The 14,292-nt window shown below is 37.7% G+C and overlaps 1 protein-coding gene across 9 annotated transcripts in view; it reads right to left on the bottom strand.

The window, feature by feature from the left end:
* Positions 1-14,292, bottom strand: part of ELF2 (E74 like ETS transcription factor 2) — a 98,275-nt gene that overhangs the window by 6,480 nt on the left and 77,503 nt on the right. For 2 of the 9 annotated variants that reach the window (XM_052654356.1, XM_052654364.1), the window contains 4 exons: positions 5,278-5,391; positions 3,616-3,789; positions 1,340-1,378; positions 856-942 (listed from right to left, as the gene is read on the bottom strand). In XM_052654356.1, coding sequence (XP_052510316.1) covers positions 856-942; positions 1,340-1,378; positions 3,616-3,789; positions 5,278-5,391 — 414 coding nt within the window. Of the gene's footprint in view, positions 1-855; positions 943-1,339; positions 1,379-3,615; positions 3,790-5,277; positions 5,392-13,787; positions 14,119-14,292 lie in introns of those variants that run through there. The other 7 variants (XM_052654360.1, XM_052654361.1, XM_052654357.1 and 4 more) reach the window with 7 other exon arrangements.

The raw sequence follows: 14,292 nt of genomic DNA, 5'->3' as shown, positions 1-14,292 counted from the left end.
TGATGGGAGTAATTATAAAAACAATAGTAACTGTATATTTACAGTTCAAATTTCTAACACTTACTACTAATAAAGTTTTAACGTTTTCAATACAAATTAAAAGATAAAACCTAAGATGTTAGGAATGTAAAAAACAACCAAAGACGGAGAAGAAAATAAAACTATCCTAAACTTGTCCCAAACTGAATAACAGTTCCTAAGTAAATGGAGGTTTACATAACTGGATTTTTAAAAATCTAACCAAATTTCTTGGTAGATTTACTGACTTAATTTTTTTATTAAAGACTTAATCCAACAAATTAAGAGAGCAGACAATGTAGAAGGCTTCTTATTATTTTTGCTTTTAAAGAGAATATACAAATTCAATATACACATCAGTTTTTTTTAAAATACGTCAAATTTTTGTTTAGACATCCTTACTGACATGACTGAAATGTGTTGGTTGGAAAAGTAAATGCACCTTGCTTCTATCAGTTAAGAAAGTATGTATCAGAAATGAAGTCTTAGTTTTGTAAACCTCAAATGTAAGTGACTCCATTTGACTCTCCAAGAGGATGGGTGTAAACATACGCACATCATCCAAAACAACACAGGTATGCATCAGACTGCACTTAGGGCCTTTTCCAAATCCAAATGCTTGCCCAGCTTCACTCCCTACAGTATCTCACTGGGTGAGGACCAGGCAGAGATAAGTTTGAAAAAGCTCCCCATGTGATGCTCATACACCCTTGATTAAGAATTACAATCCAAGACAGCACTACAGTGCGTACTAGAAGTAATTTTCCTACAAATGTACTTGACTGGGGGGAAAAAAATATATCCATCTCGCCTACAAAACAGCCCTCCCCAAATTACCTTTTCCTTCTCTGGGTTTCTTCTTTATACCTAAGTCAGGAGACCCATTGGAAATTGGCGACTGCTGAGTCTTTGGTTTACGGCCAACTGAAAAAAGAACATATTGAAACCATACATGGAAAACAGGAAAAATAACAGAAACGTGATAGCAGGCTTTTTGGTAACACATTATTTATGAAACTAGACACTAATTTGTGGATTAATATACTGTGTATATAAAAGCTGCTTTTAAAAGGAACATTAAAAGCACTTCTGCAATATAAATTACAGCAGTTCAGTCGCTCAGTCGTGTCCGACTCTGCGACCCCTCTTTTCGTTGATAGTAAAATCAATGTATATGGCAAGTCAGGTACTACTAACCTATTATTTACATGGTCACAGCCTCAATTTGCTAACCTTTTCCAATAATGTAGCAATGGAAACACATTCTAGTATAAACTTTTGTTTTCTGTTCTACAGAATTGTTAGAAAAAGCTTTACCTACCTATTGCAGAAGATCTGATAATCTGCGAAGCCCTTTGAGCTCAAATGAGGAAAAGTAAAAAATATTATTTTAAACACTCTCTACTGCTCTGAGCCAATCAATCCACCAGAATTTAAGCATAAATTTCCCCACCTCAACGTGCAGGTATAAAGATTAAAAAAAAAAATCTTCCAAGTAATTGCTTTATATGTCTAAGAAATGTTTGTCCCCTTTTGTTTCTCCTCACTCACTTCTGCCCTAAGCCACGCTCAGACAGTCCAACAGCCACAATGAATAGAAAAGCAAGAGCTACGCTTCTCTACAGAAAGGAAGGAGTGTTTCTGAAATGTGCTGTGTTCACCCCTCAGCACTGGAGGATGAACACTGGCAGGCAAGCGAAGTCTCAAGAATGAGACTGGGAATAGTAAGTATAATATTACTAATTTGGTGATTGCCATACACCTGGGGTTTCTGATGTCTCTACTCTTCATTAACAAGGATTATCTAGAGCTACATTAAAATGCCCTAATGTATATTTGAAAAAGCACAGCTATCATACTCTAGGATTTCATTATGGTAATTCTAATCAATAAGAAGTATGTTTTGGCAAAAATTAAAACTAAGTTTACCAGTATCCTATTTAAAAATAGAGCTTAATTTCTTAATTTAAATACTATTTATATGTACAAAATATGCAGTCAGTAATAAGACCCAACATCTTCTCTGTCTCCTAAATTCAAGCACAAAAGCCCAACTCCTTAATAGTCCCCAAAGGCTTGTTTTCTTATAAAGCAGCATGTCCCAAATCATGTTATTTGACAAATAGGTTATTCATCAGTAGGAAAAGGGTTCTACAGTCAAATTAACTTTCAGAACTGCACGTAATCATCTCTTGGAGATTTATAATGCACATTAGTATATTAAAAGCTCTAGAAATAAAAATAAGGCCCTACTATTAAAAATAACCTACCTAACTTTCTATGTCCCAAATGTCCTTAACCACAAATGAATAACTGGTAGTGTTATATGTAATTTTTAAATTGTCATTCATTAAGACCACCTATTTTCAAATACACAAGATTAGAATTAAATTGGCAAATTATTTTCTGGTTTATACCATACCACCATGTACACAGATCAACCTATTTATCTAGAGATCTTGGCTCCCGAAATACTCCCAGCTTTTCATAGTCTTTTCTCTCTTCATGTAAATCTAAAATTTTCTTAGGTATTTTGTAACAGTCTGCATAAGATACAACCAGCCAAAGGCTACAGTAGGCAGTGTGTAAACAGGGTTATTTACATGTATGCCTTTTGTTTAAACATTTACAGCGCAAAGTAATTCTTCCTTCTAAATTCTCTCATCCATGCCTTATCTCAAATACATATATAATCTATAAGAGAGAAGGCAACTGTGTTTTTCTCTGTTGTGTCCCTCATAGCAATGAGGCACAGACCTATGAACATCATAGCAATCTGAAATACTGCTACCTAATAAATGATTAGATAATACCATTATTTCTAATACAACTTTCCCCCTTATTTTTTGCCTTTGATTTTATCCACCCCCCCCCCCCCCCCACCAAATGTGCAGAAAGAGCAGAGAACAAAGCGGAATTAGGTGAGAATTTACACAGAATTTCACTTCTTTCAAGTTTTACCTTTGATTCAAACAGAAAGAACCCACTCAGGATGCTGGAGATGGACTGGGGCATTTCCCCAGGATCAGATAAACACAGGTTTCAGCAGGAGTCAAAGAGTAAGTGGAAATGCTCTTTACCCAATGGTGAGTTTAGTCCCCTGAGAATTCCCTACAGGCAATCTTGGTGTTTTAAGGCCAAAGACTGTGGGGAAGAAAATTGGGCTTTTTATCTTAATGTCCACAAAAGAGTAGGAAGATAAGGTTAGGAAAAACAGAGTCAAGAATATTTTTAAGTAACCAAGTGCCTAAAAGGATCAGAAAGTAGAAAGATGTGCAGCGACGCCCTGATCTTCCTTCTGTGTTGCTCAGTCGCCCAGTCCTGTCTGACTCTGCAACCCCATGGACCCCTTTGGTGTATCAAGCTCTTACTATAATCTCATTTTGGGGCAACTACTTTTAGGGCTCAAATACAAACTCCCTTAGACACTATGAACATGTTAAAAGACACAATTAAAAATCTCAATTTTTTGAGAGTATCTAATCAGTATAACATTGATCATAAACATAGCAAATATTTCCCATCTCTCTTGATGGAGAAAAAAGATACTAGAAAAAATTTCACCCAAATTCCCAGAAATTTGTAAACACACCATACCTTTTTTCTTTTTCATTGGTTCATGGCTATCCGGTGATGTAGGAATAGGAGAGGTATCCATTGGTTCAGATTCTTCAGTTGACACCTCCACTACAGTTTCTGTAATGACATCTGGCCTCATAGCAGCATGGATAAATTCTGGAGTTGATACACAAGGAGGGACAAACACTTCCACTATAAAAAAAAGTTGAAAAATTTAAATTTCCCACCCCCATTAATGCCTCTTAGCATGGACAATTCAATTTTTAGCAAAGGTGAGGTTACTAAGAATTCATCAAAGCAGGGTAAGAACTTGAGGTTAATTTGTTGAATATACAATATGATCTAAAGTACGTAAGTAAATAGATGCAAAGAAACTCGACCTGAAGGAAATGTTAATCTTTTCTGGGTAAAGGGGGAGATCATGAGAGTCAACCCCCTTGCTTCACACTTTAGATACTTTCAAGTTCATGGTAAAAGACTGTATCATTTTGACAATTGGGAAAACAGTTGAAAATAAAACAGTATAACTGAGTTAATAATTATTTTCCTTCTACTTACTCATCATTATTCTCTAACAAGGTAAAACATACACCTGGTATAACATTAAAATAACAGAAGCGTATTCAGTGAAAGCAGGCACTTATGGCGCTCGCTCTCTTTTTTTTAAATAACCTTTGGCCGCACCCCGAGGCATGTGAGATCTTAAGTTTGCCCACCAGGATCAAACCTGTACCTTCTGCATTGGAAGGGTGAGTCTTAACCTGGACCACCAGGGAAGTTCCTACAGTTCATTTTAAATATGAAAAGAAAACCTGCTCATTATAGCCAAATGAGTACCATCTTTCAATCTTTTATTTAACGGAACAGTCCCTAATATTTTGGGTCACTGAAATGCTGCACACATATTTTTAGTATTCTATTACATACAATAATGTTGCTCTGGCTTCCTTTCAATGTGCCTGAGTAACTAGGATATGACATTTCCATTTCCATTAATACATACTACTATAGATTAATACACTGACCAATATGCACTGATTTTCTTCTCATATCCCTGAATAACACACAGGATTACTACTCTAAAAAGTACAGTTGATCTTAGTATTTACTGTAAATCCCTAAAAGAAGGGTCAATCTTACCATATTAAGTCAAATTAACATTTGGACATTAAAATTAGGGACAAAAAGATTCTCAAAGGCAATCTGTAAAAAGAGACCAAAACCAATGGAAAACCTGAAGCCTGAAGGGAGTGTGAAGAGAGAGGTGGACACTGCCACCTCTCTCTTCCAGGGAGTAGTCCCAGAACTACTGCCCGTTATCACTGAAGGAAGGACTCGATGTGGCCACAGGTGGCAACAGCTTCCATGGGCCATTCTCCAGCCAAGCTCTTAAGGTTTCATTTACCGAGAGTTAAAGAAATAAGACACAATAGCAGAAACAGCAATTTCACACTTATCTGTCTTCAGTGGGCACCTTCTGATTCAATTATTTTGAAAATTAAGTATTTAAAGCACTTAAGACTTTTGAACATTGACAGGTAAAGACTAGTTACTGCTGTCATAGATATTTATGTACAATAGACTTTGAGAACAACAATTCCCTTGGATTAAAAAAATTTTTTGTTATTCTAGATACATGAAATGATATATCTTTAATATAATAAAGAACAGTTCACATACCAGGACTTCTTGAATCTCTCAAGCAGGTAGGAGATTCCATATGAAGCAGGGCTTCAGCAGCTTCAATTGTCTTATCTGTACAGTGTGCATTACTGCTATGAACTGATGCTTCCACTGGAGGGAAAGTAAGTTCCACTCAATAAAAATGCATTGAACACATTACTGAACTAAATGTTCATGTTTAGTTCATAACTCTAAATAAGCCATTAATACATATTAGTCTATACAAATTACAGAAATAATTTAAAAACTAAAACAAACCTGCCATTTATAAAATGAATGTTGACTGCAAAGCAACTACTGAGATTAATTAGAAATTTCTGAATCTTATCCAAAGGAAAACACAGACAGACTCTTGAAATTTGAACTCTGTATCAATTTTAGGCCAAAACTAACTTGGGGTGGGGGGGGAGGATAGCTGTAGATTAACAATCCTATGAAGTCTATTGTAATTTTAACATATTGCTACTAAAATCGGGGATTAACACCTACCAGAATCGGTCAGAGACTCGTATTTCTAAATTACTTTAATGAATTAGTTCAATTCTTACAAACCCTCCTGGTGACTGCACCAGAGAACTTAGAAATTTTCTTCACAATTATCTGCTTTCTTCAAGATTTCACTGGCCTTTGCTGGGTTTCACCCAAGAAATTTAGAAAGACAAAAGAGAGTGCTCCTATCCACCCCCACCACCCCCCCCCACCCAACCCCGGCCTTCATGAAGCCTTTCCTAATTCTGCCACTTTTTGTAACTTCTCTAACACTTACTTTATGCTTTGCTGATTAAATTATTTGTGAAAAAGCTTTGGTTCTAGTTTCTGCCACTTATTGCTGTAACCTAAAGCCAGTAATTTAAATCCTTGTATGGCCCAGTTTCCTCTTTCACTAAATAGTAATATCACTTACCTCATACAGTTTTGAGAATTAAATGCAGTGATTTCCTTAAGAATTTAATAAATGGTGATACTTTCTTATCATTTCTGTGTGAGTATAAGCTCCATGAGATCAGGGAGGGCTAGCTCCATGCGCCCCAGCTTTTGAGCCACATGGCATGGCATCCAGGATCCTAGTCCCCAGACCAGGGATCAAACCCATGCCACCTGCAGTGGGAGCATGGAGCCTTAACCACCGACTGCCAGGGAAGCCCAAGGGAGGCCTGTCTCAATCATCTTTATATCTGTTACAGTTCCTAACATAGACTCTTCATAGAGTAGGTATGTAAGTATTTCTTTTATTTATTAAAGTTAAGGACAACCTACAGACCTTACAGGAAAAGTAGCAATCCAAGCACAAACTCATTATCCTAATGATGTATTAATTTCACATCCTGATTTGAAATACTGAAATTCTACTTTGTAAGAGGTTCTGAAACACAACTATGTTTAATAGTTTCTAATTTGATAGATCTTTCTCAAGATGTCCTCTCAAGGACTAAAAGAAATATACAAATTTCATAAAACCATTATAAATTCACAAGTTCTACACACTAAAGATAACCATCTTTTAAAATTACTTCTAGTAAGCTTTTACTTGAAAAAGACTTTTTCATTTAGTTTCAAAATTCACCAAGTGCTAAGGCCTCAGCCTTAAACACCAGTCATTTGGAGAGCATTTATAAAAAATCCAATGACTGCTTTACCACCTGTTGCACATCATCCACACTCTCAACCAAGGTACCGAGTCTCTCCAGTTGCTCTTTCCATTTATGGAAATCTGCTCAAAGCTAAACAGTTCCAGAGAGGCAGCCAAACCTCTAAGTAAATCTATCTTTAGGTGACCCTGCTTACTCTTATCTGCAGCTTCACTGAAGCAGAGGATTCAATCAGTCCTTCTAGCTCAACTTTAAGAAACTTACTATTAGTAAGTATAAAATGTATTACCATTCTCAAGTATTTTTTTTTTTCCAAATTTCCTCCCTACAATACTCCTGTGTATTAAAGAACCTTGGGAAGCAGTTTCAGGGTTTTAAAGTTTATTCTAAGAACTTCATTCTCTTTAAAGTCTGCTTGTGTTGCAATTTAGCTGTCGTCTGAGGTGCTATTAATAAACTACCCTGGGTAAACTAATTCCTTATGTAATTGTATTAAGGCACAGCCTAAAACTCTACCATATTAAAGTTAGAGCTCTGAGTATTTGATAATAATACAGCAATAGAATCTTACCAGATATTTTAATGTTTTGTTATAAACAAAATTTCCCAACAGTTACATATTATACTGCCCCGAATTCCTACATAGCTTGAGGTATATTTTCAAAACCATGATTTCATGTTAGTTATGTCAGTGAAAATTTCCTAGCTCTTATTTCCACCTCAACCTCCCCTTTCTAAGTTCAAAATATTATTTCCCTAAAATATTGTACATGTACATAGTAAAATAACGAGAAAACATACAAATTTAAGAAGAATATTAAAAATGCATAAATTCTCTATGAACTAATGATCAGATCTTATACTCTATGTACAGTCACTAAATGATTGTTCAGGATCTACCCTGTGCTACAAACCTGAGATACAGGTGTGGAAAGATCTCTGGCCTCATGAAGCTTATACAAACAGTTCAGAAAGTATCGAAAAGATAAACAGGAGTAAAATATTTCAAAACAAAGATGCAAAATAATTTGACAGTTTCCATGAATACTTAATCCATTTTGTTAAAAGAGAACACTATCTCCTTTTACTCTTTTGTTGATGTAAGTCAACAAGTAGTTTTTGGTAACAGAAATTTAAGAAATATTTTTCCTATTCAAGTTTCCGTAATAACTGAAAACTTTTCAATACTATTTTATTCTTATCAGTAATTCAAATACAATTTGAATACAAATATAACTAAATAATAATTTAAATACAACTAAAATTCTGCACAATTCTTAAGGTAAATAAAACAGTATTGTGCCATCAAAGTAAGCAAACTTACAAGTGACACCTAAGAATTATTATCTCTTACTTAAAACTTGATTTACTGGTGTTTTTCTAGGCCTATGTATTAAATTTATGGGAGTTAAAATAGAAACAATGAAGCAAAAAGTTATCTGACAGGCACATCAACTAGTTACCACTAGTAGTTAGGTTGCTGGTCAACATTCCTTGAAAAACTAAATGTATCAAATAAATTTCAAAACTATTTCAATCAATGTCAAAATTAAATTTGCTTATGCCCTCCTTTACTATTGGTAAGAGTCTTGTTCCATTTCTAGCTTTCTAATCAACTGGTGTTTGTATGGTAGACGATTCCAGACTCACTCAACAGCTGTTACTAAATACCAAACTTGGTAATTAAGTCTGACAAGAGACATACCTCTCAGCTTTGCAGAAGAGAATGCTGGCAATAGACCTAGCTCATAACAATGTTTTTAAAAGTCAAAAATAAAAATTAACAGCAGTTTGAGAGCCAAAGGAAAAAATTAGAAAACACTTCATTAGGTGATAGTGGTATTCCCCTACAAGACCATAAACTAGTATTTACAAGGCCATCACTCAGCTACCACACCTGACTTACCACAGCTTATTCTCTGAAGTCCCAGGACTGTAACAGTAACAGATGAGTAAAGCACACAAATGAACACACTGAAAAGGAGACAAGGTAAAGGTCTCCATCTTTACACCTGTGCCCCTTTGACTTCCTACAGCTTGATTATAAGGTTAAGAACGGAAAGAGAATAAAATAATTTTCTAAAGTAGAGCTGTCTGATAACAAGAGCCACATGTAATTTTTAAATGTCCAGCAGCCACATTGAGAAAAGTTAGTAGAAAGTGATATTAGTACTTTTCATTTAACCCAGTATATTCAAAAACATTGCCTTTTCAACATGTAAAAGAAATTTACATGGTCAAGAAGTTTTCTACTGTTTTAGTTATGTTTGAATAAAACTGAAAATTTGGTTTATCCATCACATTTCAAACACTCAATCACCAAATAAGGCTAGTCACTATGGTACTGAAAGTGTAGACTAATTAAACTAAATAAAGCTATTTGAAAACATCTTTGGTCAAAGAATCTTTTTACACTCATAGAGAGGACCACAAAGAAGATTTCTCTTATGTAAGTCTCATGTTTAGATATTTATCCTATTTGAAATTAAAACTAAAAAATCTTCTACATTTTTTATAAAAAGTAACTTTTTCTTAAAAACAAAAATTTAAAGAGTAGCTTTAGTTCACATTTCTGCAAATCTTTTTAATACACAGTAGAAAACATTGGGGCTCTTATACTTGCTTCTTCATTTCATCTGTTACATCCCAGCCATGTAGCCTCTAGAAAACTCCTGTGAACATTCGTAAAAGTGAAAAGGCACATGTCTTAGTGTTATTATGAAAATAACTTGATTGCACAGACTCCCCTGAAAGAGTCTGGGCAGACTCCCAGGAATTTCAGTTTTTAAGAACCACAGGTATAATTTAAAATCAAACGTAATTAAGAACACCCAAATTCTATCCTCATATTTCTGTAAGTTTTAGCTTCTAAACATAAAATCAATGTGTGGACAAAAAATTATGATACCATTTCCGTAAGTATAATAGTATTTTGTCAACTTACTTGCACATGGTTTTTTTTTTAACTTTTCAAAAATCAGAAACACTCTCCTGCCTGCCCCTTTCCACCAGTTAAATTTGTCCCTAAAGGAAATTGATGTTGAACTACCTGGAATGACTATTTACATATTGATAACTTACTCTTTAACTCAATTTTTTATGAATTTTAGTACTAGTGCTGCAATGAATTCTGAAGAGTAATTTCTTAAACACATTTTCAAATAAATTTTTAAAAAATTAATGCCATTCTTCCAATTTTATTTCAACACAGGCCCTCATTTTTTCACTGCCTGCTAATTTTTTTTTTCAAATTAATGATCTTTTCAAGGTTGATACTAGGTATTCCTGTTTATAATAAATTAGATTTTCAAGTTCAAATTTCATGATGAATTTTGACAAACTAGACAGATTTCTTCTGTCCGGGAAAATACTTAGGCTGCATTTCCAGAAAAATTTCCCCCTCCCCCCTTCCCTTCAATAGCTCAGTTAAAGCAGAACAATACTTTTGGTTAACCTATTTCTCAATTCTCTAATTCTCCACTTTCCCAATTTTCAATTTCTCAAAAAAAGATGAAAAAAAAAAAAAAAGTCAAGGAATGTATGTACATGATAAGGGAGAATATTTTAAACTCTTTGCAGTCTTAAAAAAATGCAGACCACATGTACACAACGCTTTTGCATAAATATTAAGGAATACTTATTTTTCCTTACAGACTAAAAATGGGTCTATATTATTAAATAAACTATATCTTGTGTCTTATTCAACATACACACACAACCTCAAGCTCCAGTTTGTTACAAAGATTGGTGAAAGAAGTTAACCTCGCCATTACATAATGACCTTAGACAAATTCACTCACATGGTGTAAATAAATCCAAAAAAATGAGAACCTTCACTTTCCATTAAATATATCTGAGCTGCCTATAGTTTTAGAGCTTTAAAAGTTAGTAGAGATCACCTAGTCAATCCTGTTCTCTTACAGAAAATGAAGCTTTAAAGAGCAGTTTAGTGACAGCTGGATGAAGATCCGTATCTCCTGACCTCAGGGTCAAGACTCTTTCTCATGTATCATATTGCCAGTGAAAGTTTTTAATAAAGTATGTCAAGTCTTTACCAAAAAGAAGTATTTTGTATGTTAAAATGAAAGTTATTTTTAATAAACAAGTGTATTTATATTTACTTCATTCTTCATTCAAACACCTCTGACAGCATAAACACTGATAACTAAAGCTGAAGTTGATAACTAAAGCTGAAGTTGATAGCTAAAGTTGACAGTTAAGTCTCTAAAGGAGGAAAATAAAAGCAAAAATATATCCTCTAAAATCTTAACATATAATAGTAGTGGTAATTCTAAGTGCTTTGTACCTACTTAGAAACAACAGTTATGCTAACAATACTCAGTTTAAAGCTTATCTCCTCTAAAAGTTTTCCTTACTATCATTCTATTCTACACTTATCATAAACCCATATAGCAATCACTGTAATTAAATTTAACATTTATGTATTATATAAATTTTCACCCGTCTCCTCAATTAGACTGTAAAGCTTTGTGAGGAATAATTCTAACACTTGATGACTTCGATCAAGGGAATAAAAGTATCATTATGTCCATTTACAAATACAAACCCTTTTAACATTACTCTCCCAACATTATTGGAAACTGGCAGCAATAAAATTTAGATCCATGATTCTTCATTTTCCAGGTCACATTTCCTCCCCAACTTTTTCAATGAATAAACCTTGGATAAACTAGCAAACCTGTCTCAAATTTCCTTCTAAAACAGAGTTTATAAAGGAATTTCAGATTACATGAACATGACTGAGGGAATATTTGAAAACAACTGTATTAAAATATATTCTTCACAGAACACTATTGTCACAAACTTCACTTGTAAAATTTGTATATACTTGTGAAATGCAGCAGAACTGGAAAACAGCATTTCACTTAAAAAAAAAAATCTCGTCCAAAGAAGATAAAACTTTTGTATTTTTAAAACTGTAGACTGTATGTATCCACTCCTAGCAAAATATCTACAGATCACATTCGGTTTTGATAATGCCAAAAGCTTATAAAAAGGATCTTCTCTTGGCAAAATCAAGCCCTCTTATCTTCACAGTATTTTTAAAAATTCTAACTGCATGGACTATCCTAAAGTTCTCATAACCACTAGGAACGTTTCTGAAAAGGTACACGACCAACAAGACTGACCTAAACAAAAGTATTGTTAGTACCAATAATATAAAGCCAAAAATTCCATCCCTTAATTCAAACAGTATTATTAATAGACTGAACTTACACAAAGGGACCAAGTTTTCATTGTACTCTGCCCCTTTTTCACTAATATTTATGATCTTGCTCTAATTAGAAAATAACTGTCAAATGTGCTTTCATCACTACTCACTGTGATTTTTCTTTGGGGCTGTGCAGTGTTACATTTTAAAGATTAAGTTCTGTTAAATATACATTTATGATTTCTCCCAACCGAATTGAAAGTTTCCCCAACCAAACTACTAACTTCACTACCTAAAAACAATGGATGGAAAACAGACGGTAAGACCTTTCCCAGCAATGCTCTTCGATGACTATTCCCCATCTTCCAATTCCCATCGATGGCGATATGAAACAAAACCCAGGGAAAGGAATATTTATGTTCACTACAGTAAGTAAATCGTACTCAAGCACTGCTACGCCTATTCAGGACTCTCACTGCGCTGTCTGCTATTAAGTAAAGCTGCTTTTTCTATGTAACTTAAGTCCGTGCCCTTCCGCTGCAGCAGTGGCGCTGCACATCCCCCACCCCCGCGGCCACTTCCGTGTTTACACTCCTCTTCCCTCCAATTCCATGCGTACATTGTCAGCTTCACTCCCGCCCAATCTTCATTGGCCCAGCGCGGGCCCAGAGTCCCGCCCCCAGAAACCAACGTTCTTATTTGGAACAACTCAGCGAGCAGATTGGAACCAGAGGGCTGTCAATCCCGTCCGTTCTGTCCTCTCCGAGGCGCTTCCGCTAAGGTGGGAGGCTTGGGGGGGAGGGGAGAGGGGGGCAATTCCTTGCGGAGACTTCCCTAGGGCCAAGACTCCCTCCCGCCCGCCCCACCTTCACCCACTGTTTACCAAAATAAACGTTCTTCTCTGACGCCCCAACGCTCCGGGGCAGGGGTACAAAATACGTTCCGTGTCTTTTCTATTCTCCCCCCCTAAAAAAAACAACCCACGAGGGAAAGGGAATAAACCTACTTCTCCACTGCCGCCCACTAAACGAGGAAAGGGAGGCGGGCCCTTGAGAGAAACACCACCCCGGGCCGCTCCACGTTATTAAGTGACCCTTTCCAGAACCGTTACTCCTGAGACCGCACAAGGTGGAGATGTGAAGACGAGGGTCAGAGGTTTTGGTTTTTTTTTTTTTTTTGGCGCGTATCGATCTACCGGACATGGCCCGGGGCTGCCTCGTCCATGCGGAAGTCGAGGATTTGTGGACCAAGTCTGAAAGAAGGACAGGGCGGGAGTGGCGAGCGTCCACCCGAGAAGCCGGCCGCCCCCGACCGCGGGCAGTAGCGGCCTCTCGGGTCAGACAGCGTGGCAGGCGCTGCCGGGAGACAACAGCTTCACTCACTTCCTGGTTCCTCAGCAACTGGGGTGAAGCGCACAACTCGTCCGCCCCCGAGTCCCCAACTTAACTGCGGTTCCGTTCCCCGGCACCCGCTGCCAGCGCTCCGCCCGGCAGCTGCCGCCGCTGCTCCACAAACCCACCCTGAAGCGACAGCGCCGGATTCGAAGCAGGTTACTCTCCAAGGTGATCACTTCCTGATTCGTCGCCTCCATTACTTCATTCACTACCCCCCTTTCCCCCGGCCGCCCCAGTGACTGATGGACATGGTCCCCCCTGCACTGACCGCTACAGGGGAGCCACCCCGCCTCCTGTGCACCCCCTCTCCTGCTACACTGATGCACCGGAGTAAAGTTCCCCTGTCCTTACCAGCCCGGATGAGCAGATCCAGCTGGTTCGTGGGTCCCTCATGCAGAGACGTCGCCATGTTTATCCCGGGGCTGGAGCTGCTGCTTCACATTGACTTACACCGTGAGCAGCGGCGGCAGGGGAGGAGGCGGAACCCGCGGCCGGAGACACACGCCGTGTGGCCGACACACACTCACGCACTCACACTCTCAGACGCCCAGATCCTTGCGCGTCCTCCGACAGGAAGCCGAGGCCGGCCCGCCTCCCGCCGCCGGGCTGAGAAACCCCACCACCTAACGGCAGGGGCGGCGGCGGCGGCGGTGGCCGCCTCGGCTGGCAACGCGATCCTTCCGCCCCGCGCCCAGACAGGAAGTCCCGGACGCCCGCCCCGGAGAGCGGCCGCGGCCCGCAGCCGAAGGGGACACCTGAGGCTGGAAGTCGCCCCGGGAGCCGCGGCTAGGACGAGGCCCCTCGGCAGGAAGAGGCACATTTCACGCTCTGCGGAAGAAAAGTCTGCAGTTGTCCC

The sequence above is a fragment of the Budorcas taxicolor genome, chromosome 17 (genome assembly GCF_023091745.1).
Source record: "Budorcas taxicolor isolate Tak-1 chromosome 17, Takin1.1, whole genome shotgun sequence".
NCBI lineage: Eukaryota > Metazoa > Chordata > Mammalia > Artiodactyla > Bovidae > Budorcas > Budorcas taxicolor.
Note: the sequence above shows the minus strand (reverse complement) of the source record. Positions and strands in the feature narration are given on the sequence as shown.